Source organism: Bombus pyrosoma, linkage group LG5 (genome assembly GCF_014825855.1).
Source record: "Bombus pyrosoma isolate SC7728 linkage group LG5, ASM1482585v1, whole genome shotgun sequence".
NCBI lineage: Eukaryota > Metazoa > Arthropoda > Insecta > Hymenoptera > Apidae > Bombus > Bombus pyrosoma.
The window spans coordinates 6,568,958-6,595,450 of NC_057774.1; the positions used below are offsets into that span (position 1 = coordinate 6,568,958).

The 26,493-nt window shown below is 43.9% G+C and overlaps 1 protein-coding gene across 5 annotated transcripts in view; it reads right to left on the reverse strand.

Annotated features, from left to right (window-relative positions):
* Window positions 1–25,854, reverse strand: part of LOC122567707 (sodium/calcium exchanger 3) — a 121,681-nt gene extending 95,827 nt beyond the window's left edge. For 2 of the 5 annotated variants that reach the window (XM_043726584.1, XM_043726582.1), the window contains exons 1-2: window positions 23,589–25,845; window positions 16,529–16,801 (exon numbers count right to left, since the gene is read on the reverse strand). In XM_043726584.1, the coding sequence (XP_043582519.1) occupies window positions 16,529–16,801; window positions 23,589–24,928 (1,613 nt within the window). In that variant the 5' untranslated portion in view covers window positions 24,929–25,845. Of the gene's footprint in view, window positions 1–16,528; window positions 16,802–23,588 lie in introns of all 5 variants that reach the window. The other 3 variants (XM_043726585.1, XM_043726586.1, XM_043726587.1) reach the window with 3 other exon arrangements.
* Window positions 25,855–26,493: the final 639 nt, after the last annotated feature.

The following is a 26,493-nucleotide window of genomic DNA, read 5'->3' on the forward strand; positions in this document are numbered from 1 at the left end:
GAGGACTAAGAAAACTAAATTTTAGAAAAGATGTGGAGTTTTCTTTGAAGTGGGATCTACTTCAACATTAACGAAATTTCTAAATACTCCGCGTAACATACATCGTTTTATTCGCGGTCGACGCAAAAGCGGAGAGAATGTTCGTCACATATTTTATTTGGCTTGTCAGCGAATCGCAACAATTACGTCGATTAAACGATCGAATCCAATTAACGGGCTTTTATATTCATAACAGCGTCACGGATAAACGATCACAGAGACACCACGCCCTTTAAAGCGTGACAGTCCACCCTCCGGCAATCGAGAGCTTCCGAGGGGTTGTCACGGCATTTATAAAAGCACTTTCGCCTACAGAGATACTCCAGACGTAAATACGTATCCTTTCTTCTCCGTTTCCATTGCTCTTTCTCGTTTCAATTTCCAATTGCCAACTTGTGCATTATCGTCGCTCTGCTATATCGCAACTTTCGTACCGCTTACTTTTATACCCACTTAAGCGATAGAAAAACAACTTTCGTCGCAAAGTGCGGCGCTTCTCTTTCTCCTTTCTTTCGCGCTTAAGAAACTTTAGCGGAACGTCCGCGTTTTTAAACGGCGACTTCGTTCCGGCGGTCGTTCGGCGAAACGGTGTTTATCGCGACCGAATCGCCGGCGATGATATCGTTCGCGTCGCGGCCAAGTCGAGGTTGATCGTTCAGCGACGTGGTCGTTGCTTGCAAGAAGTTTACGGACAGATCATCGAGAAGAGTTTATGCACGAAAAGCGAACGGCTAAACGGGGAATCGTTCGGGTCACTAGCCAACAGAACGTACAAAACGCGCAGCATGTTGTCGCGAATTTAGTCCGCCGTATGACGAGCGTTTCGAAGAAGGAAAAAAACATACGTGGCAAATGGTTTGGATATACATTGGACGCGTATGAGCGTCGATAACGTGGCATTCTAGGAAAAAGTGGCCGACGTTGAATATCGAAAGCTGTCATCCAGGCATAAAAGTCCGTCCGGCTGTCGGAGAAACGCTCTTTCACAGTATGGATTTATCAATCCATACAAGCGATAGCCACCTACGTAGAACGCCGTGTAACGAATTCTCTGGCGCACTCTTTCACCCGGTGCCACCCAGTTTGCTTAAATAAACCGTCGAATTTATCGCCGCGTTTTCGCCTCGTTTTCGGCTAGTCCAATCTGAATTTAACGACGCGCTTCCCATTCCAGACGCTCCATTTTTGTTGGTCGAACACAACGAGTTAGCGAGATTTTCGAAAAGTTACTCGTTCGATTATGCAAATGGCGCATTACTACGGAATATCCATGATAATCCGCGATTCGAACGGTAGGACGCGACCGGTACATCGACCGATAAATCCGGCAGAATTTGCAATAATCGTCGATGCCTGGCGGAGTGCGGCGCAGCAGAGAGAACAGAGTTAGGCGACACGACAACATGCCCCGCGCTCGTCCTATCGATTTTCCCCAGCGAAATTAGATCGTTGGACGTGAACAACGCGCTGTCCACCAGAGCTGACATTGATATCCCAAAGAGACTAATTCCACGTGCAATCGGATACGGCCGCGAAAGCGCACCGCTGTTGCATGCATCGCCATAAAGAAACGTCGGTCATTCCGTGAGCAACGTCGTTTTTTGTCCGGAATTTCCTAAGCTAAAGTCAAGTAGTAATTTAATGGAGACATTATCAGCGATGTTGTTAACAGCGATTCATCGAACGGCAATTCCGTTTCATCGCAAACACCGGCCGATTTCTACGTTTTTAATCTGTACGCTTAAACGCGGTATTATTTACGAAATAACCGAGTACAATATAAGAAATGCAAAGAAATGCAGGGAAATAGAGTCACGTTTCATAGATATGTTCGCGATATGCAAATGAAACAAGTCTGAGTTTAAGATCGTTCGTGTATCGGCTCTAAGATCTATCGATCGCGTCGTTTCACTGAAAGTTTGACAAAGAGCGTTCGTTCGATCGTGCATCGAAAAATAATCCCATCAGCGGCGATATTATGTTGATCCTGCGAGCACGATAGATAGGTACAGCGAGATGGACACGTTTATTTCATATTTCTCGTCCGTGAGATACCCTCGCAAGCCGCTTAAGTTCGCATTCACGCGGACGTTTCAGCTATGGATCGTCGTCCGCTTTCATTCCTCGTCCCGGCTTTTGGCTCCTTTTGCCTGCGGAAAAGCACGCTCTAAGCGAGTCTCCGCTAAAACCACCGGGAGACGATTGATATAGAAAATAAAAACTTATGCGACAGTTGGCCTTCGATCGTAGAACATCGGTTCCTCGTAACGAGGATTCGATGGCGAACAACATCGATAAATGAACCTGAACTCGTCCGATGAAAAACGCTATACGATTCGTCGACGTAGCAATTCTCTCTCTCTTACAGTTTTCTCGAATCAAGGAGTTTTATCGCGCGAAAGTAAATGCGACTTCTTTTAATTCGCCCCTCCTTTCGTCGATTTTCGCATAGTTTTTCTTTTTTTATTTATCGCGCTCCTACAGTTCTCATCTCACTCGTCAAGACGGTTTCTCTCAGATTTATCGTCCGCCATGGAATCCAGACGTTCGCCTCGTAACGTAATCTGCTTTGTATGACCGTAATCTTGAAATATCGTTACTTCCTGTCTTCTAAATATCCGCTCGTTATCCTTATTTTTTAACACGTCCAGCGTTATTGGTCTCGTGCTCAGCGTCAATTCAATTATCTCGGATTGCAAATAATGCCGTTGACTAGATTGTCGTGCTGTTAAGCTTGCACTTTCAAATAATCCTGAAACAAATACGTAGTCCGCTCCGAGTATCCATTACGTTCTCCGGTAGATCTTTCTTCAACGATCTCGCGATGCTTCGCTCGGCGATCGAACAATGTTTATGCCGCCTCTGTTCGGTTATCGCGTATCTTCGGTTATCTTTTGTATCCGCAACGCCTTCATCTCCATGTTACAATCGACGACGTCGTTTCGCTACCTCATTCTCTGGCGAAATTAACAGGAAACTCGGAACGAACGCGTTCGCGGGCAAACCGCGTCGAATTCGCGCAAACAGACGAGAATCCTTGGCTGTTTATCCGTCTGATTGCGCGACCGGTCTTTGCACAACGGTGATCATCCGACCAAACGCTTTCCATACGTAAATTATGACGGATTTGAGGCTTAGTCTCGAGCTAATCCGTACAGGAATGTACGTTGTACAATATATGGTATTGTACAATAAATAAGTAATATATAGATTCGATCCAGTAGCTATATATTTCTGTTGCGAATTCTCGACTAAAGAGCACCCGGTCAGGTCAAACCCATCGGTCGATATCGCGTACTTCGAATGACTTAACGTGGTCCTCAAGGTGGAGGAGGTTTAATAGATCGAGTGTTAGAGTAATCTAGCGCTGTATTTGCACTTGTCGTATAAAAGTAAAGTGCGATGTTATGAACACGGCGGTGGTAAGATCTTGTTGAGAGTCAAGTATCTCACCCACACGGTACGGTGTCTGACGATGAACTGTTCAAGTATGTTGCTGATTCTCTCCCCCGTTGGGTCTCGTCCGTCCGTCGTGTCTTCCCGACCGGAGTTTTTCCCTGGCCTTTGAGTCCTTAGGTTTACAGCTCGGGGAGGACAGATAATTCGGAATTTCCCAAAGAAAGGAATGGACCTTGCCATAAACGGACGGCCATTCAAAATTCCGAACAATATCCAATGTAATTTTTACGTACAATTAGTGCAACGTAATGTAAGCGCTGTATAATTTTATATGCCTTTCTTGTTGTATTATCCTCGAGCTTTTACGATCAGCTCGGACGCGAACATTCGATAAATCGGTTCGACGATTTCGTGGCTGCAACGCGTAGACGTTTCCCGCTGAAGAAACTTCGGTAATAATCGCATAAATGCATTCATTTTCTACAAAAATTGCGGAAAATGTGCAGATAAACAGAGCGGAAGATCGATGGAGTGTTCCGTTCGCAGTTTGTCGACTTGATCAGATGCGTATACAGTCTCTTGGCTGTCTGGTATTACGATGATGTTTTTATATGTCAACGCGGTGAAGCACACAGAGTTTTACGTTTGAAATCGCATCGAGAACAATTCATCTTCTATGAAAAGAACGAGCAAAGTCGCTTACTAACTCGAATCACGATATTGAATGACCCACCCTTGAAAATCCATTCTCGCTCCGCCTTTTTTTGTTCTCTCTTACTTTACCGACGCGCTATCTGGCCGGTTATTGCCATTCGTTTCTATGCTCTCAAATAGGTGGTCGAAGGAGATGGAAGAAGTGCTCCTTTAAGTGAAGACAAATACTTCAATTCCGAACAGTTACCCTTTTTGATTCCCTTTTAGTTCGAATGTTTCTTCTAGCTGATGTGTGTGTGTAGCTGATATATAGCTGATACATAGCTGATATATAGAACTCTCTTTCTGGATAGAAAGCGACCGTGTGAGATTAGTGTGTTTTGATAAGACGACATTCGATGAGACAGCTTCCCTATAAGCAGACGTCGTTTAAGCAGACTAACTTAGCTTTGCTTCGAACGATAGTAATCGAAGAACCTAAGATGATTCGTTAGAATATAGACTAAGGCTAAGGTCGTATTTCGAGAAGAAACAGCTTGATAAATCTAAATCTTGATAAATCTAGATGATAAATCGAAATTTTGTAAACAATCGAAGTACGTTTAATATGGTGACAATCGATATTTTTGAATATTTAACAGAGTAGAATGATGCGCATTCAACTGCGCTGAACTAAACAGAAGGACAGGTTTGATTGTCGCGGAATTGATTGTCGAATTTTTCAATTCCTTCTTACGATATATTCCTCCCTCTTCTGTGATCTTCAAACGTATCACGTTGTTACACGCTGTTCCACGAGGTCGAAATCGCAAGGAGAGCCGATGGGAGACATATTTTTACATGATTTATGGTTTCGGGAATCAAACAAGAGGCATCCCTTGGAAGCTATAAGCGAATCTGCCAAATCTAGTGCGATTTACGGCAGCGGAAATCGAGGATTTATTTACGAACCCTATGCGTGTGTCACGAGGAAGATTCGAAACGTGAACGTTCGCAATCATTCCCGAAAACCGTGGAAAATTATGACCCGGCCGAAAGTGCCGCTCGTAAATTTTGAACGTGCAATCAGGGGAAGGATAGCATAGAGCAGGATGAAGGGATGCAGCCTGTATACAGAGCGTACGCGTACAGAGACTGAGAATCACGAGTGTGGGTGCTTGGTGTTGATCGATCGATCTTAGCTCGAGTCTGGTAATCCGTTAACGTCTTTTTCCAACGACACACGCACTCAAACGCGCGAAGAATGTCGTTTCTTGCGACGAAGCTGATTCGCTGAAGGTAATCTCGAGGCATGACGAATGATTCGTTGGATGCTCGGTTGCCACGAATTATTGTATACTTCGAAGTAATCTGGACACTCGCTTATATTTGACAAGATGCACTTTAATACTGGAACTACCACACCAGTCAAATTGACTGGTTTTACAATTTTATTTTCAAATTCCTACTTTATGTTTCATATTTTCCCCCGCAATGATATAATGACTTTCGCAACGATAACTAAAAGAATGATATAATGAATTTTATTTTGTTTTTTATTCAAACTAAAAATAATTTTACATTAAGGCTACTTATACCAATAGCAGTCAAAATGACTGGCCTGTAAAAAATATGTAATAGAATATTTTTATATTTATTGATTTATTATTTTCTTACAGAAAGAATTCCATGTTATGTAATATATTTTTGGTATTATTAATCCATCTGAGATCATCATCCCTAAACGAGTCTTGTCAAAGTGTAAAGGGATCCTGCAATCTGTTTATCGAACCCCAATTAATCAGTTTCCTCGTTTTGTACAACTTCCCGCACGTTTTTTAAATTTTTACCGCGTATCATTTAATATGATGATATCAGTTATCAGAAAAATTGCGGATCGATCGCTAGATCGCTAGATGCTAACGGTAGAAATACCACACCGGTCAAAATGGCTGGCTCTACAATTTTATAAATGTGTCAATCCCCATTTAGGAATCCCAGATGGATAAATAATACCAAAAATGTACTACATAACATGGAATTCCTTCTGTAAGAAAATAATAAATCAGTAAATATAAAAATATTCTATTATTACGTATTTTTTAAAGACCAGTGATTTTGTTCTTTGTAATCGGATTTTGTTCTTTGGACTGTGCAATTTGATGCAAATTTAAAGCATGAAATACAAAAAAGTAGGTGAAACGCCATCAGCAGAGTATTTATTGAAATTTTTAACAGATAAAACGAATCTCTGTTTGAGTTCTGTTTCTTTACCCATGCTCTTAGAGATATCAATTTGCATAAAAATTAATACGGATCCTGTAATCCTTTTAATTCTAATGATCAGCCATGATTATGTAACTCGATAAAATTGATTCTTTCTCGTCGATACGCGTTAATAGAATGGCGTTTGTAATTGCGAAAGCTTGCAAGCACTACTTTCTAACTTGAGAAGCTCTTTTGTCTTGAGATTCTCAGCGTACGAACGCTGAGCCCAACCGAGAGCGTTCAGGCGTCTGACCTTTGCGGAACTCTTCTACTGTGCATCTAATGAAGCGTAGTATCGTTCTACTGTTACTACAAATCGAACAAAGCGTTCAAGTACTTACGAGCAGCGGTATTTTACACGACATCGTCGTCGAGACTTATTTAAGGAGAAATCGCATGCCTCTTTCTTCCGAAATCGACGTAGGAAAATCAAGCGGCGTCGTAAGTGCTCGAAAATTACGAAAAACAACGACTCCACTTGGATCTGCGTTCCATTCTGGAAAATCGTTGCTTGCAAGTTAGAGAGGTAAGAGAACAATTCCAGCTACTTTCGAGTAAGAATTTAAATTACCATAATTTCGAATGTAAATTGCGTCGTTAGGTATAGAGGGTGTGCAACGACGTTGGAATTTCCATGTGAAACACGAACTTCCCTATACCGTATCCACCAGGTATAATCTTAGACGTTTGGAAATCGTGGCACGAATCGGCGAAAATTGTGATTATATATATGTATATTATATATATAGCGATGCTCAATGGGAATACAAAGTTACGAGTTAACACAATTGATCAAGTGTCTTTCCAACATGACCACGCTCGTAATAATAACAGAAAGTACGACGAGTCTCGACCGACCATATTATCCAAGTCCAACCAGCATCTGTGAAATTTTCGCGTGGTTTATACTTCCTGATTGTTAGAATCGGAATTCTCTACGCAATTCTAATTGCAGTTTTAAGTAATTGAAACGAGTTAAGTATTTTAAGTACAGGGAGATAGTACGCCCGTTATAAAAGCCACGAAAAAGAATTTCGTTTGTATCGATTACTGTTGAATTTCCTCTATCGCGTTTTACCATTTACCATCGAAACTTTAACGATTGTACGAGCGAGCAATTGAAAAATAAATTACTTAGAAAGGTGGAACGCAGTTGTTTTGGAGACAACAGGTAGTACGTTATTCAGTGACAAATGCCGTTCAATTTTTACGTTTCACAGCTGTATACATATATACGGTATTATGTAAAAAATAATCAAATTATAAAAATTGCCAAGTGGAAAGGAGTACAGTGAAATAGAGTGACGTTTCATAGAAATTCCCGCGATATGTAAATGGGAAATTGCGCAGTAAGATCGCTCGTGTATCAGCTTTAAGATCCATCGATCGCATCGTTTCATTGAAAGTTTGATGAAGAGCGCTCGTTCAATCATGAACCGAAAAGTAATCCCATCAGCGGTGCTGTTACCGCTGAATCTTCTCCTATTATACTCACATAAGAAGCGTCAAAAATGAATAGACGTATGGTTAATAATTTTTCAATTTGTATAAATTATACTCCTCTCGAGTGTTTTCACCAGATTAACTTCGAGCGCATGAAATTAATCATTTCGATCGCTCAACACTCTGCTGTGTTCGTAAAACACACGATGAAGCGTGTAAAAAACCGTGTCCAACGTAGATTCTTAAAAGGATAGCAGCGAGATATATGAGCCGCCCGTGTCTTTTCATCGTAAAAGCTATACACCTGATTCCAATTTAAATATTTTTAAATATTAATTTCTTAATATCAAATATTTTCTAAGCGTTCTACGGTAAATTTAATCTGTTTAACCGAATGTGTCAGTCAACAATCTTCAGAACGAAATTTTTCTTGACTCTGTAACGATGATGTCTAGTAGCGGATCATCGCCAACAGTTGTTGCGTGTAATAACCATTCTCAATTATCTTTAACAATTATTATTTTCTTTATCTTGTTTATTTTCTACCTTTTATCTCCGTTTACCCGCGTTCTTTGTATTTAAAGTACGGCTAACGAGTGTTCCCCGTTAAAAGACATTTACAATGTCTAAAACCATGACGGCACGAACTTGTTCGTCGACCTAATATGTCGCCTAGAGAAGAACAAGCCATGTTCTTTAGGAATATGCATCCTCGAGTGCTGTACGCTCGGAAAAAGAAAGAACCTTCACACCTGTCCGAGATGTCTCTCGCAAACACGTCTCCATTGCGAAAACGTTAGAAGGCAACTGTCGAGATACTTTAGTCGAGCTGGCTCGCTGGCGGTAGCTCGCACCGCATGTAAATTGCACGAATTACCGATGTGGGGAGACGCGTAATGAGTTCCAACTTCGAGTCGAACGAGTTGAAAGACATACACTGCGCGCCAACTCTGCTCGCGAAAGAGTTCGCCATCGAGGACTTTTCACTTTTCGGCCAAGTTTCCGCGCCATTGACGTTCCATCGACTAAATGTTCCTGTTCGCGGGACTTTTAATGAGCGTCGACGTCGTTAGGAACCGCTTCGAAACTATCCTCGCGTGTGTCACAAAGTTGCACGTATTACGCGTAAATACATCGATGCGAGTTTCAGGATTTCTATGACGTTTCGATAGGCGAGTCCGCCGCGCGATATATTTCGAAACGCGAACGAAAGCTCGATAAAGCGAGCATGAATAACAAAGGAACTCGTGACGAGTTGAATTCTCTTAGGTCGGCCTCGACAGGCAGAAAAGGAAAAAGAAAACGCTTTTTCTTTTGTTCCGGCGACGAGACAGAAACGTATAATTTATACATGGTCATTGGATTAGAATTCGAAAGTTTCAATATTTTTCAGCTTCTTTTAGCTTTAGGTCGGTGCGTACATATGAAACACGAATTCGAAGCTCGAATTCGATGGAACAATGTCGTCTGTTAATCTTTTGTTAATCGATAATAATCGTTAATTAATTTTTCCTTTCTTCTTAATACGAAAAAATAGAATTGAATGTTAAGAAGATATATAGTAAAAATATCGGAACGCACGTTCATCGACTGTCGCGAATAATTCCAATAACTTGATTTTCTTCTATTGATTTAAATTCGGAGAAACCAACATGGATACTGCAAAGAACGTCGATTGTTTAACGTACAAATTATATTAAACGAAACTGCAACCACTGTATAAGCTCAGTTTCAAGGACTATACTAATTCTATGATATTTTAATTCTACAAGTAACAAGAATAATTAAACTAATTCGTGTGTGCATGCAATCGCGTACAAATTGATTCGATTAAATTTGTGATTACGACGATTTGGAAAAATTACGCTCCGATTAGGTCATACTTAAGCGACATAGACGCGCGTTAATCTGCTGCATGAATCTAATTCAATGACCAAGGACAGTACAGAATTTTTGATCGATTCTCATTCGTCCACGGTAATTCATACCGCTCACGTTCCCGGATAATTGCAAATTCCGGAGTTCCGGCAAGTCAAATCTAGCGAAGATGTCACGCTGGGAAATTGGAATTCGTCACGGGCAGCTGCGACGTCGACTTAAAACACGTTCCACGGTGATTTATCGCGCGAAGAACAACGCGTTCCGCCATGCGACACCGAAAACCGACGACTCTTGAAACTCGCCGTGCGAGCGTTTCTCCTCTTCCCTGCGCTCTCAAAATTTACGCGACCTCGTGGAATTCTCGCCTTCCTCGTACGCGCGATTCTTTCTTAAATATTCCAACAGTCGTCTGGCGGAATGTTAGGTTGGGTTTAGGTTCGTCAGCTTTCTTTGTCAGCGACGTCCAAAAGTCGAACGGCGATTAAATGGATTACAAGTTTTAGAGCAGCTGGTGTAACGCGATAACAGCGTCGTTGAAAACTTGCTCGTCGTTCCTACGCACAGCAGCTGCGAGAAGCGTCGACACGCCATTGTATTCGTCACAAAGTTTACGGTATAACCGATCAGGCTAAAGTATGTTAACCCTTTGCACTCCTATGTCGAGTGTGACATCAGATTGTATCTCAGAAGCTCCTTTGTCGAGTCCCATCTTTTCTTGTGAAACGTGCGAGAGAAAACCAGGATTGCATACTGGAAATTGTTTCAAGATATATCACGCAGTTGAAAATGACAAAATACAGCAATAGTGTGAATAAAACTGGTATTTAAGTGAATTCGATGGAACAATATCGTCTATTAATCTTTTGTCAATCGATAATAATCCGTTAATTAATTTTTCCTTTTTTCTTAATTGGAAAAAATAGTATTGAATGTTAAGAAGATATATAGTAAAAATATCGAAACGCACATTCATCGACTGTCGTGAATAATTGCGATAACTTGTGTGTTTCTTCCTTTATTTATTTAAATTGTCTTATTTTTCAGTTAAAGTAAATTTCAAATAAAACACCTAAAAGCGTTTGGAGCTGCTGGTAACGAAATTGAAATAAAATTCAGAGTGCAAAGGGTTGAATTCCGTATCGTTCGCCAGTATCTTCGTACGACCATAAGAATCTGATTCTACGAATATGGAACATCGAATCTGGTGAAGAAACGCTTGATCGACGAATAAGTCTATGCGCAATTACTTCTTGTAGTCGGTGTATTTTGTAGTCATATTAACGAGGATTATAGTCGGAGATATCAATTTATTATCCGGTGGAAACAAAACGTTTCTTCATCCGTCGATTAAATGTTACACGATTTTTAGATGGGGCTAGCTAGGGTGAGCAGACTCGTTTGCGTTTTTACGAGGAAAGGTTGGAAGAAAGAAGAGGGAGTGTCCGAGATACGAGGGTGTTTAGCACTTGAGAAGTTAACGGGGTTGCCGGGGAATGAAGGGTACGCAGGGGTGTAACACGCCGCATTTTACGGGCTTCCCGCCCCCATATTGGCCCACTTACTAGCTCGTGCTTTTTTTATTCGTTCGACGTCTCTCGATATCTCTCGTTCGCATCGCGTCCCTCTGCTTTCCACTTTGTCAGTCTTATCATTGTTCGTTATCACAGCCGTTCAAATCTGTGCCCCTCCCTCCGCCAAGATTGATTTCGTTATTCCAAGTAATATTCGGATATCGACGTCGAACAAGCATACTTAGACCGTTTCGTTTCGTTTTGTCTGCGTGGAAATCCATTCGATTCGAAACAGACTTCGAAAAATAGTGACGCGATTCGAGTTGCAACGCAAACAACGTCGCAAAGGAGAGCCGGAAAGGGAAAGCGATATAAACGTCTATCGAGATATCATCTGTCGGGAAGAGGAACTCTCTATTCGATGGTACTTGCTTTGCAGGAACTCTGTTCCTCGGCTTTTCACCATGGTTCTCCGCTTTCCGGCGAGAAAACTGGAGAAACGAAAGCCGTTTGTCTGGAACAGAAGAGACGACGAAAATTCTATCTCGCGGGACGAGCACGTCGCCGCGACGAGTTTCGCGTTTCACCGCCGTCGCCGCCTCTCTGGCCGAAAAACTGCGGGGGCAAAGCTTTAGAAAACGTGGCGCCCGGAAATAAAACGAATCCCGGCGTCGCTCGCAGCGTTTCCGTGCGGCGCCCCTTGTCCCCCGCAATTTATTCGAAACCCTGAAACTTCCCGGATATTTTGTAAATCGGGCTTTCGCCCGTGTTCGCCTCTCTCCGCAAACTGTGTTCCATAGGATCAGAATCGTCGAAACGCGCCGCTTCCTTCGGCAATTTCCAACGAATCTTCCGGATGAAACGCCCCGGAACCACCTGGTTCTCGCCAAATGAGGAAGCTTGTCCTTCTTCTTCGATCCAATTTAAGAAATACGCACGCTCCTCGTCGCCTATTTTTACTTTAATTCGGAGACGAAGAGAAAATCGTACGAGATATGCCACGTATCTTCTACGACTAAGTAGAAGGAGGAAACCAGTTTATTCCAACTATTGACACCTATCGACACCTACCAAAATCACCTATTGACAAAATCCGTAATCACTTAGTTGCCAACCCAATATTTACTCATTCGTTACCGCAACCGTATATTACGTTTTTACGCCTCTGTTCCTTGTCTTGCGTAGAAATTTTCTCAGTGAAAATATCGTATCGGGTAGCAGTATGTTTCTACGTAATTACAGACTTGCGACGAAACGATAATACGCTATACATCAGCAATTTCTTCTCGAAGCCTAAACATTCGCGTGACAAGTGCGTCATTTTCGTCGCGAATAGGAAAAGATTCGTTTCTCCGGCGGAGAGGAGGCAAGTGCTTCCGGCAAGATAAGCGACGTTGGACGTAGTTGGAGACGAGTGTAGTTCGCCCGTGAACGCGTGCGCTTCACGGTTGTTCTTTCGTGACTTTCCTTGCTCGTGTCGAAGAGAAAGAAATTCGTAGAAAAGGAACGATCGAAAGTGCGCATAGAAAGTAGGATTAATGAGCTCGTAAAAAGACGAGATTGCGCGTGAAAGGGACACGACAGCGATTCCACGAAAGCGATCCCTTTTTATCGTTGCCTACTGGCCCCGATTTTTTCGTCATTTTTCTCTCTAATTTCTCCCTCGTTGTCTATTCAAAAAGGGCGTTCGTTAAGCCGACTGGCAATCGAAAAAATCGAACGACCAAACGCGAAAGAGCTTCAGGAATTCGAGTTTTTCGATAAATTTTATGACTCGATGGAATCTGACGCATTTTTCTACGTACGAGATTATCGATAAGATAAGATAAAATAATATACACACGCTACTGAATCGAGATAAGTAGAAGAGCAAATATTAACATTCGTAAAAGAGACCTGTTTCCTTTTGACGAATACAAAAGTCACATTTTTGTAGAAAATTGCGACAGTCAACGTACACGATATATGTTCTCGCATAGAACGATATGACGCTAATTAATAAAATTAAATAGTCTCCCTTCGATTGTATTAGGTTGTCCGAAAACTTTCTGTCGTTTTATAAGGAAATAATAGATGCACAATATTTTTTATTTTATATTAGTTTATTGAATTATGCACGAACGTAATAATAGAAATAGAACGAAATGGATCATAATTCAATAAAATAATATAAAACAAATTGTTGTTCACCTATTATCATCTTATGAAACGAAAGAAACTTTTCGGACAACCTAATATTACTACAAAATGGATCGTGATTCAATAAAATAATGTTATTTCCATACAAAACGTAAGACACTTTTGGGAAAACCTAATGGATTGTTTAAAAATTGTTCGTAATCGAATCTGACAGATTGCTCGGCCTGAAGCAGATATCCAACCGTTCCAAAATCCCTATATTACCCTACAGTTTCGAAAGCTCGTTGCTCGAAATAAATTTAGAAATGTTTGATAAAGAGCTTAGGAAGAAGTTTTCTAGAATAGGAATTAAAAGAACCGAGGATACGCTCAAGTAGAACGAAACCATCATAGATCAGACTCGCCGCACAAGGAGAGTACGCGACGTTCGACCGTGTTCATAGCCAACAAACATGTTTCATCGATAAAAGCAACGGATCCGATGTAGCTTTCGAGTGTTAGCGCGCCATCGGACCACAGTTTTCTGGTAAATTTGTCCTCGCCCCGTGTTTTTCATTCCACAGTGCATTCTTTATCGACTCTTCCCATTCTTGGTTCCTTCGCGCACCGCTATGGGACTCGCCTTCACACTTCCACGTTCTTCGTGTCATTCACCGGTGGTCCGTCGATTTCATTTTACGTACACGGCAAATCGCGAGAATTAACGTTACTCACTTTGCAATCGATCAACGAGGATGCCGCTCTATTACGGCGGAATGTGTTAGGAACTGTGGCTAAGTAAAATATAGCTGCGACACATCTTGGAAAAAGTTGACTTGCCAACGCTTTTGGTACAATATTCGGAAGTTTGAAAGAAACTTGAGAATGACCACGAATTAGCAAACGTTCATGAACAACGCCCAAGGCAAGTAGCAGCCATTGCCTGGCAAATTAACCAGAAGCAAGCCGCTGAGTCTGGTTGACATCTCGAATTTAAAAAACAAATAAGCTTCTCAGCTTGCTTCGCGCAGCGTTTAAACGACTTCCAGCGAAAAGTTAATCCGCGGGAAGGAGCGACCATTCGCCATTTCACTTGCGTTACAGTTTCTTCGGGATAAGCAAATTCCACCCTGAACTGTTGGCGACAGAAGCTAAACCGAATGACAGATTTCTAGCGATCAGAAGGCAATTCGAAGATGTAAGAATTTATTGCTGCAGGTACGTGTGAACGATCGTGAATTTGTATTTTCTTTCCTAGAACGTTTCGAACAGCGGCTTGATCTTTATCGATTGCGAGTTGCTTTTCGTCAGTTCGCTCAACTGGCTGGATAGCGGAGCCTCTTTCTTCAAACGTTCGTGGAATATTTTCCAGGAGAACTCCCCTTCGAATACGAAGTTTGCGTGATGAATCTCGAAAATGGCTCGCGTGCGCGTTTGCGAAGGAGCGACTCTCCATGCTCTAATTATTCACTGGACGATTGATAATCGTCGAACCAGATACGATAACGACTGATCGTTGATTTACACGCAACGAAACAGCCGCTCCTTCGAATTATGCATCGCTGCCCCGCGTTTACCTCAACTCATCGAGCAGCTACCATTTAATTTATTCGATCGAGCCAGTTCCATTAATCGCTGCCCACAACGGGATGCATAATGTTCGAGCCGGTGTTCTTCGATGACGTTTCTCGATTGTACCAACTCGCTGTAGCTTCCGATCATCGGTCCTCTTTGGAACGCGAATTGTACATATTTCTTTGTGACTTTGTTTCCTCCACAGTTACTTCACAGTCCGGTGAAAAAGTAACGCGATGGAAGAAACGATACGGGAGAAAACACACAGTTACGTCACATATATTAGCATCGTTCTACCGTCTGTGACAGCGTCTCTGCAAGTTTCGATACGTTCGCGTTATCAAAATGATGTAACGTCGTAATAAGATCTGCGCGAAACTAAAGTTTCCCTTTTCGGACGCCGAAAATACGTAATCCATGGCATTTGTTCCGCGAGCGAGACGTTAACTCGCAACTTTCTCTCGCTATCTCTTTAAAAGGTATACCACGCTTGATAACTGTGGAACGGGTGAATTTTTCTAACGTCGCTGTGTACGGTGCTTTATGTCCTGGCTACATCGCTAGATGACCCCTCTTAGATCTTTAATATCGCAATATCGTTCCCTAAGCGTGGCCCCTGGGTCGTTAAGAGCTCGTGTCGTGACATGTTACGAAAGGAAAAACGATTCGCTCGTGCCACGTCGAACCTCGACATCTTGTACGCCGTCTTATTGCCTACGTGGCAATAATAAGCGCTACTCGCAACAGATAAGCATCAGGTCCTCCGATTTTTAGACGACTAGGTCGTAAAGAATCGCGTAATTACAAGGGTGCCTCGATCAGATATTTAATACGATCAGAGAGCCACTGTGCAGTGAAATGCACGTTGTTGGACGGTGACCGTTGAAAATTCGATTAAGGTCAAGAATAAATTTCCACGCTTCCCCGTCGATCCCCGCGCCTCGTCGCTTCGAAACGCCATTCAGCGAATAAAAACGCGGCCTGATAACTGATGATTGGCGATCGCCCCCAGCGAATTACCTAATGCAAAGCTCTTTACGGAGCTACTCGGTGAGAAACCAATTAAGGTCGTCGATAAATCTGCTTCGCGTCCATGGATTTCGTTGCGTTCGAAATCCACCCCTAACTTTCAGCCACGGCCTATCCCCCGGTTAGGCGTGTGCTACACGCTTCGAGTTTCAGCTCTATCTTACTTGATCAATTATCTATAAATACAGCTGTGACTTTGGAATTTTTTACGTCACAAGCGCGCTCTAATTTCTCCGCTCTACGTTCCCAGAAAGATGCCAAACGTGTGATACCATGTGAACGATAAATTTCGCACAGCCAGCAGAAATTCTCCCGTATTTTCCTCGCTAATGAACTCGTGGCTAATAAACACGACTACCGATGATGAAAGAATACGATTGCAAAACCGTAGAAGGATACCGTAGAGTTAGCTCGCCAGTCGTTTGCATGTCCGTGTTTCAACCAACTTCTCCGAATTCAGTTACATACGGGTCCTAGTTCTTGTAATCTAATCATTTAATCGGGCCGTAATACGCTCGAGTATCGAAATATAGGTTAACTAATCAACCTGAGGCGAACTGTTGTCGCTACTTAATTACTGGCGCGATCGTAAACCTTGAAATTTTATGGAGACGCTTATGTGCAACACTTACTCGGTCTGATTGTCCTCGAAGGTGAGCGAGCCCTCCGTGTGCATGTATTGCTTGGTAGGCTTGGCCGTTCCTTCGATGGTGCGATAGGGGATGGTCACACGTCCCCTGGCACCGCTGTATCTCACCACTCGCAAAGGAAACTGACCAACGCTTTCCACCAGCTCGACGTCTCTTTCGGGGAAGCCGAACACGCCGCTGTGATCGTCGTCGAGGATCATCACGGTCGCCAAGCTAGGTGACACCAGCATGGCAGGCTGCGACGCGTTGCTCAATCTGTAACATCATCGTCGTCGTTGTTAGCGTCTTAGTATCGTGAGAAATCTGGAGACGTTCGAAGTTTCCACGTCAGCCTGCATCTCGACTAATTTCCACGATTATTAATTAAATATTAATTTAATTTCCACTAAACGTATCTAACTTTGTCGTTTGATCTTTCGGTATAAAACCATCGGTGAAACCAACGATTAATAGGAATTGATATCGACATGGATAAATGATAGGTTGAGAGAGGGTGAAAGTTAATCCTGCGAAGTTAAGCCACGTTAAATGCATCCGTCCGATGTTGGGATGTTGGAAGGATCAGGTTTTTGTTTCTACAACAGCCGTGTTCGTGTCAAGTTCCTCGAGATTCTAGAAAGGAATGTGCAACCAGAGCGATGTTAATTTTAACAGAATATTTGATCACACTTACTGGACCGAGGAATAAACACGTTCTTCCATCGCAACTTTGAAAATGCGATGAAAACGTCAAACTCCTGATCAAATTGCACTCGTGATCAAAGTGTCCAAATAGTTATAGATGGTACACGATAATAGTGTGGTAAAATATTCCTATCGTATTTACTAAATCATTGAACGCCGGACTGGGTTTCAGAACTGTCTCGGACCGATTGTTCCGCCATAGGCATTCGTCATCGCGATGCATCGCGTCGTAACGCTGCGAGGCACAGCTCGCAATGGAACATTTCCGCCGATCAAACCGGCCCATCTAAGCTAATTGCTTTTCTTCCGAGAGCAAACTTCGGATGGAGTCGGTCAGATAAGCGAGACTCGAAATAACTTGGAACCCGGCTGCACGAGTTCCGCTGGAGCTTAATGTACCGCGTTTCTTCGCTTCATCGGCAACAGGGGAGGAATTCTAGCGCTCGTGCAGCCTCGTTTCCCCTCCTTTCCCCGTGGCTTGTGGCATGAACATGTAATCGAGAACTACTAATCCTGAACTGGTATCTGAACGTATGAATTCGCCATAGACTCGAAATTCTCTGTCCGTAATTACTCTCTCTCTCTCTCTCTCTCTCTCTCTCTCTCTCTCTCTCTCTCTCTCTCTCTCTCTCTCCCTGTCCCCGATCCGGGCCTTCGATCGCCGCAGCGAAATGAAAGCAACACCGTGCAACGTTTCGCTCGTTATCGAGGCCTGTCCATCTTGTTCAACGGCAACACGAACGCCGAGGAAATAAATTTTCCCGCTGTGACCGCCGTTTCTCTCGCGAGAAAGCTCGCGCGTGTCGCCAGATCGACGAAGATCATCGCGAAGTTAAGAAAATCGTTAGGACTCGTAGGATTCCTTGAAAATCGCTGGCCTGATCTACGCCGATTTCGACTCTCGATGTTATCGGGTTTCTTTGATAGCGACGCTAAACGCACCGTAGATGTCGAACTTTGTTGCCGCACGACGCAAGTAAGAAGTTCTCAAGCCTTCTAAGAAAGAGAAATACAAAACGAGGGATGGATCGAGTGTTTCGAGCAACCATTCCAGAAATATTTTCCTTAAACTGTGACGGAATTGCGGACTGCCGTGAAGCAAGTACAGGGCCACTTACAGACAACCTTATTAAGATTCGTTAAAGCCATAAACGATTATTATTCGCTAAGAAACTTATAGAGAAATGGATGAAGACTATAGACTATAGGATAGAGACTGTATAAGGCTGCATAAACGGGAGTGTAGCGATTCTAATTCCGCGAACTAATGGCTCACCTACCAGCAATTCCGCTAAAGCGATTCTCCAAAGATCGGTTAGAAAACTTAGAAAAGATCGTTTTACTTCAATTTCTCAACTCTCAACGCGAGGCGAGCGTCGACGGAATTGACGGAATCTACGAAGCGTACTTTAGCCGGAAACAATTCCCATCCAGTTGACAATCTCGAACGCGATTACCTCGGAATACGAGCAAGAACGCTGTTCATAGCGTTACCATCTAAGCGTTCGACTATCGAAGATAGAACGAGTCTCGAGTGCATGAGAAGAACGGAGCTGGACAGCGGGACGTTCGAACGATCCACCATGCAACTAGCACACTCGTGAGTTTTAATCAGGACGTTGCTACCAACATGATCATCAGATAAAAATTGTAAAAGTTACATTTTACGTTCTACATTGATGAACGATGAGTTACGTTTTACATTTTCCGTCATACGCAATTTTGTTATAAATGCAATTTTTAAATTTCCAAAATTTCTCTTCTATCTGATTTTCACCAGGCCAAACACGTATCTCTCTGTACCCATTTCGTAATTGTAGAAATATCGTTCGTAACGTTAAAAAAATATTAAAAACGATATCGTGTCTTGGTAGCTATATCTTCGGCTTCTACAAAAGCTGATCAACTAGATTTTTAAACAACATAGGATTTTTTCACTTTTACCTATTTTATTTTTGAATATTTCTTTTCGCTCATAAAATAACCTGCTGTCAGTACGCGTCATCGTAGACACCTACACGGTCATCTGAATCTAGAACATCGTGGCTTCAGCTAGATGTTCGACCTGTAACTATTGCACGACTAATCGACAAAATCCCAAGAATTCGTGCGCCCTACTTTTAAGACTGCGCGATGGAGGTAGTTTCGAGAGAGAGAAATTTTTGTCGCTCTTAATCCAACTAGCTGGTACTTGTGTCGAGTACTGCGGAGCATCGCTGCCGTATTCCAGTTGCCATTTTCGCGCGGTTCTCGTCCCTTCGTTGGATAAAAAGCCGAGCATTCGCGAGAAGACCACGAGTGCCTCGTAACGAACTCGAAGATTCTGCGAGCGACCGCGATCGCCGAGAGTAAATGGAATTTTTTCGTCGACGGTGTTCGCGTCCTACGAGTTCTCCAAAATAGCGGCCGACCTCGAGAACTCTCGCGCGTGTTCATTTATGATCTGTCAAAGGTTGTTCGTCGCAACGATTAATCAACGAATCGACGCTAATTGACGTACGGACGTACGTTGGCGTCGGTGTTGGCGTCGATGAAACCGCGAGCAGACAATCAGTCCCTTTGTGCGCGGAGTTTAAGCGGTAATGTAATAGCGCACGCCATCCGGACCGAAGTTAATTGAAAGATGTGCTGCCGGCGATTATCAATTCGCTATCGCGACCAGATCGGCAGACGCCCTCGATTGTACGTCTGGCATCGAATCCGCTTCCTGTTTTTCACGGGGCAAATGGTGCGTCCTGGTTGCTCTTCCGCGAACGCTGATCGAGTCTCGTCGACTACATCTTCTCGTGGAGCAGTCACAATCGAATGTTTAGAAACTTGTTGTAATTTTTCCTTATGATCGTTCGAACAGTCGAACAATTGGCAAGAGACGCGACGTTTGACGTTGGGTGTAATGGACACAGTGTATATTGAAAAGCTTAATACCAGCTTTAATAATCTCAAGTTGACTCGCGTCCAAACAAAAAGTCAGCATGTTTTCTTTGAAAACATGCGGAAGAAACGATATCCAGCCTGCACGTTGGCGTAGATAAGTTTGTCAAATTGTCCGGACATCTTACTCGATAAAATTCGATACGTCTATATTCATAAATAAAAGAGCAACGAGTTAGAATCGTACGTGTCTGGAACTTGATCCTATCTGCGATCGATTCACGCGGCCTTCGTAACAACGTCGTCGTATAAAAGCCAAACGAATTCTCTAAGACTTTCGTCTGGATCGTCGTGTGAAAAGGACGAAATCGGTCTAATCCTCTAATCCCCGAATCATAGAAACAAAAGAGAACAACTGAGCAATCTCGTCGCTCGTTACTCCCTGATGATCCTTGCAACAATGTACATCCAAGTTCCTTTTATTTATCTCCATCCTGGCTGGATATTGTACCTCGACCTCGGCCCAGTTTCATCACGATGTAACAGCGGCGAAAAAGGAAAACGTTTCCCAGAGTTCGATGTATACATTTCACAGAAACAATGAAACATTTTGTAATATTTTTCTCGTTCGTTTTTCCACGTCGCGTAGCTGAACGATTTTTCAAGGTCCGACATGTTTGATAAAAACGCGCTGTCCCATTGTTCCTTTGATTCCTCGTTTCTCCGCTTCCCGGATGAGCACATTCAGCGGTTGCAGACAATTCATCGTTGTACGCCGGCCGACCAACCAAAAGTTTCACCTTCTTGCGACATGGCGTTCGTCCTTGCCCCGCCCTAATCGACTATCATTCCTACCCTTGAAATTTCCTTCGTGTTCTGCTTTTTGACGTAAACGCGTTAATCGCCACGATGATTGATCGATGCTACTAAATCTTTTGTTACGATTAAAATAATGAAATTCATTTCATCGAGCAAATAATTTTCAACGATGCGGATCACTTGGATTGATGACATTGTCGGATAAAGTACGGTATAGTATTTTGCAAAAATTAAACATTATGGTCTGGTTTATCTCGATCTATCGAGGTAAATAAAATTCACGCGATAGTCAACGTATTAATACGGACAAACGTGATAAGTAAACTGCGGATTTCATGGGATTTGTCTACAGGAGAACAGATCTAATTCGTAGTAAACCATAAAGTTTTGCAGCTTCCAACAAATATCACTCCGTAGTTTTCATATACATTTTCAAATTCGTTTCAAATTTATATTAGGTGTTTCATCAAAGTGCTCTCGAAATTTGAAAATATTTCATACAGCGTTTCTGCAAGTGTTCAAATACTTTCGTGAACCGATGTAGGTGGTACGAACAATCCTACTTTACTAGAGATGACGTAAACTGCTACTTATGCTTATCACGAGTGATTCGATCACGTTTGTTCCCAATCACGATTATACTTTCCACAGCGATCCGTGAAATGATTTCTCGTGATCGCCTCTAATTGACAGAGGCCATAAACGGTCTTTACATTTTATATTAACCGTATCAAAGGAATATTAGGATCTTGAAATCGAAGGGAAGTATCCATATCATAGTCTTCGACAGACTGATATCTTTATGATGAACATAAAGAGAAACAAATTGAATTATTTTCTAGTTTTGTTATGGAATAAAATAAATTTATATGGAGATACTTTCACGCGAATTATTTTATAGCAAAATAATAAAGAATTACATATAACAGATATGATGATGAAAGATGAAGATGAAAGATGAGATGCCAAAGTACTTGGAAGGGAGGATGAAGTGGAAGGACAGGAAAATTATAGCCAGATTCAGGTGTGGAAACGAGACCAAAGCGAAGGAACGCTGGAAAGAGGAGGGAGAAAAAAGGTGCAGATTATGTGGAAGGGAAGAAGAGGACCTGAGACATGTAATGGAAGAATGTGAAATAACGGGAGGACCAAAAAACATGGAGAAAACACTGAATGAGACTGGAGAAGGACTAAAAGAATTAAAAGCAATAATAGAGAAAAGAAGGGCAAGGGCAATACAAGACGGGGAGGAAGGACAAGAAGGTAACACAGCAAGGAGGCAAAATACCAAAGGACAATAATGTGTATAGTCATAAGTTGCGATAGTTTGTAGTCATTAGTTTTAGCGACTAGAGATAAGAATATGCTAAGAAGTACAATATAAAATTGTAAGAAATGTAATTCGAAAGTTCGTCCAAAGCCGAAAGGCACGGACTAAAATAAATAATAATAATAAAGAATTACGATCAACCAACGATCAAATACAGTCATCTAATTCAGTCAAAATGAAAGAATCACACGGTGACCGTGCCGTGAGCGAAGTTAGATTACGACCATGATCGCGATTCTGCGAATCACCGTTGATGATTTTCCACGCCATGTCCTGTATCTCATTACAGTTGTAACGCTGTGCAAGATCAAGCGGATCCGAGAGGACAGACACGTGGTCGGTCAATCGGTTGCAAACCTTTCGCACACCAACGACTTGCCGCTCTGCCACCTTTCATCCGACCGATTATCTCTCGAAAGCTTAATGCGATTTCGAGCCACTGATTCGTCTCTAGCTTTAATAGACAGCTAGCGTGAGCTACAGGAAGACTCGTTCGAGTTTCCGCGTCGTCATTGACCGTGGCAATATAAGTAGAGGTACGTGTAGTTCCGCAGTCCGATCTCTACGCGTCCTTGATCTTCTTCTCTGAATATCTTTGCCGCTCGTTCGACCGACATTTCCGGGATGAAAGTTGTCCCTTTTGCTTTTCCTCTCGCGTTGTTCCGCGAATCGCGGACGAGACAGATGAAATTCTTCGCTACCGCGAACACGAAACTGTTTCGTCGCGGTTGCTACTTGATGCTGTGTTTGTTTCGATCTTATCCACTGAACAAGTATCACAGGCTGTGAAATCTTTCATAGATGAAACGAATAATCCTTCGAATATTATCGTCTTGGATTTTTTAACTCCGCCTGTTATTAATCTTGTAATTTAAAGAAGACTCGTGGGAGAAACTTTTACCCGCGATAGTCGTTGAAGATTCGCAGCGGTGAACGACGAAGGAACGACCCGAAGAGAAAGTCGTGTGTTTTTCGAAGAATATTCATCGGAACAAGGATCGATAGGATATCTAAACTCGTTAAAATTTCTGACAGTTTACGTTGCCTTATCGTCGAGAACGTCCGCGGAAGCGAGTAAAGGCTCGTGTCTGCTAAGTTGGCGAAACTTCGCCCGTTATTACCGAGGCGATGTTAGCATTTGCCAAACAGATGCCTGGAATCGCAAAGTTCTGGTCGGAGTACGAACGAGGGAAATCCTCGCTAAATTTTAACGAAAACAAAAACGGAGTGACGTTAAAACGAGTGACGGTTCGCTTACACTCGTCGAAACAATGGTCTCGGTGAATATAGTGTTCGAGTCGTGAAATGGGCGGGAAAAAAAGAAGAAGACAGCTGTACCTGATGTAGAAATGCTCGTCCTCTTCGAACAGCTCGTCGTCGATGACGGAGAGCTTGATGGTTTTCCTGGTCTCGCCCGGGTCGAAGGTCAGAGTGCCCTTGGCGCTGATGTAATCGGAACCAGCCTCGGCCGAGCCATCTTCGGTGCAGTAATCGACGGTGCACGGTTTGGTTAGGTCACCGCCAACTCTGGTCACTCCCACCTCGAAGGTACCGACGTTTTCCATCACGGTGTAGTGGCCAGGTTCGAAGAAGATTCTCATGGCGTTCACGTTCTCGATGTCGATGCTCTCCGCCTCTTGCCTTTGCAGCTCGGCCTTGACCTCGCTCAGGTCACTCTGCGCCCTTTCGCTGATCTTCTTGCTGAGATTTCCTGCACCGACCATCTTCCTGGTTGCCTGTACCCTGTAGAACGCTCTGCTCTTCGGTCCCTTTCCGAGCACCTCTTCGTGAGCCATCACCTCCAGTTGTTCCAGCGGCAAAGTGGGATGTTTCCTTCTTAGTTCTCTCAGAGTATTAATGTAATCCCTTCTGGTCTGCTCGAACTCCTTTGCTTCGGGCGTGTCGGCGTCCGTCATGTTGTGAAAGTTGTCCTGCTGAGGTTTAATCTCGAGCTCCACCCCACCGTCCGAATCACCGGCCTCGGCCTGCACGATCACCCCTCTCTTGTTCATCCGGTAGCCTTTGTGTAGATACTTGTAGATGAGCAGACGTCGATCGGCCACGTAGGCCGTGAGAACCGTGGCTGGGAAGAATGAAAAGGTGAGGATACCTTCCCAAACCTCGAGCACGCCAGGACTGGAAACCGCCAGGATCACGTACAGCCAAACGTAAGCGAAGATGCTCCACGTGGCGGTCACGAAGAACACTCTCAGGTGTTTGATCTTCCTGGTCTCGCCGTTTGGTATCACGAACACGCACAGCGAGATAATGACGAAGAGGTTGTAGGCAGCCGAGCCGACGATCGTGCCCGGCCCTAATTCTCCAGCCTGGAAGTTCTTCGCCCAAATCTCGATGATCGACAAGAGGATCTCCGGCGCGCTGCTACCCAGCGCCATCAACGTCAAATTCGCCACGGTCTCGTTCCATACCCGCACCACCACGATCTGCGGCTCCTTACCCTGGCGGCGAACCACCAGTTCCTTCTCCTTCGATGTGATCACCTCGATCGCCGCCATGAAACGATCGCTGATTATCGACACGCCGATGAACAGGTACAACAGCAGAAGAAAGTAGACAAATCCGCGGAAGATCACGTCGGAGAGGTAGAGGTTCTCCAGCGGTCCCCATAACGGCACCACTAGACCGGGCTCGCACCGGACCGAATAATTTCCCGACATCTTTCTTCCGACTTTCTCTTATGATTTTCCTTCTCCCCCGTACGACGGAAACGCCTCGACCAACCCCGATTTGATTCAAGATCGAATCGCCGACCTCTGACCGCCGTGACACAAACGACTAGAGTTGCCTCGAGCTTCGCTCCCAGAGGGTGAACAGCTTTCGACAATGACAAACGACTTTGATTCCGATCGTAGAGCGAACCGATCGCCCTCGTGGCGTATGGTAAGGGTGAATAGCCCCTCTGCCTATTCTTGCGATTTCGAGTGGAAGCCAACTGTCGATACTCGTGCAAACCCGCGTCTTCTCGCTAGCGGAGTTCTCACCACCGTTTCCTCATCGAAACGATATTTTCGGAGGTTCTCTTGTTCGCGGCTCTCTTTCCGCCTTTGCGTGCACTTAGGTACCTCCCTCTTTGGATCTCGCACTCTCCTCCACACGCACTTCACCCTCTTTCTCCGTTTTCGTGTTTCTTACTCCTCTCGAACCACGTTCCCCGTGACAGAAACCACGGACCTTTATCTTCCGATTTTCCGCGTATATATGTACATGTACATGTGTGTATGTGTTGTGTATGTGTGTGTGTGTGTATACAGCGTGTGTGAGTGTACGCGCGTATACGTGCCGATTATCCGACCGCAAACGAGAACTACCTGTCTAGGAACCGCGCGTATCACCCTGACAAGCCGTGCGACATCGGTGGGTCGGAGAATCGGCTACCGAGGGAACCTGCCGATACCACCGCGGCAGCGAGCTCCCATCACGAAGAGGATCCTTCGAGCACGGGGCGACAGAACCGTACCGGGCCGTGTTCGAACGAACACTGAAAGAGGAGAGAGAGAAAGCGAGCAAGGAAGAGGAGAGCTGGGTGGGAGTAGAGTCTCTCGAGCTGCCTAGACGTGGCGGACCTCGCTTGCTCCCTCCTGTTCTAGCCATCGCTGCGTGTCACTCTAGCCCTCTCTCTCTCTCTCTCTCTCTTTCTTTCTTTCTTTTTTCACCCCTTTCACCCGATTTTTCCTTCTCCAACGCAAACACGACGCACTCCGCTTATCTTTATCGGTCTCGCGTCGCGCTTCCACGATCGCGATCTCCCTTTTACTTTTTAGATCCTTGTCTTTCCTCTTTTTCCTTCTCTTCTTTCCCCATTCGCGATATCTCTTTCCCTCGCACACGCTCTGTAGCTGTCTTTCTCCGTCACTGGCAGTCGTTCTCCTTGTCGCAGACGCTTCTCTGTCTCGCTCGTGGCGAAGCATCCCTGCCAGCATACCGGCTAAAGGGAGCGCATGCGTTTCCACCTATTCGACCACCCTCTTCCTCCACCCCAACTGACACCCCTGATCAGTAGGGACGCCTCCCACCCCGACATCTCGCTTCTCTAGGTGGCTTGGTCAACCTAGGCCAGATCTAACTGGATGGAACGCGCTCTTGCGTCGCGTAACACTTCCTTCTTCTACGTGATACCAATCTCTTTCTTCCTTTGTCTTTCTCTTTCCTCTCGTCGCGTATTTTCCTCCCCCGTTGATCCTCGAGTCCGAAGCGGCTGAATCAAACACGCGGCTTTATCATC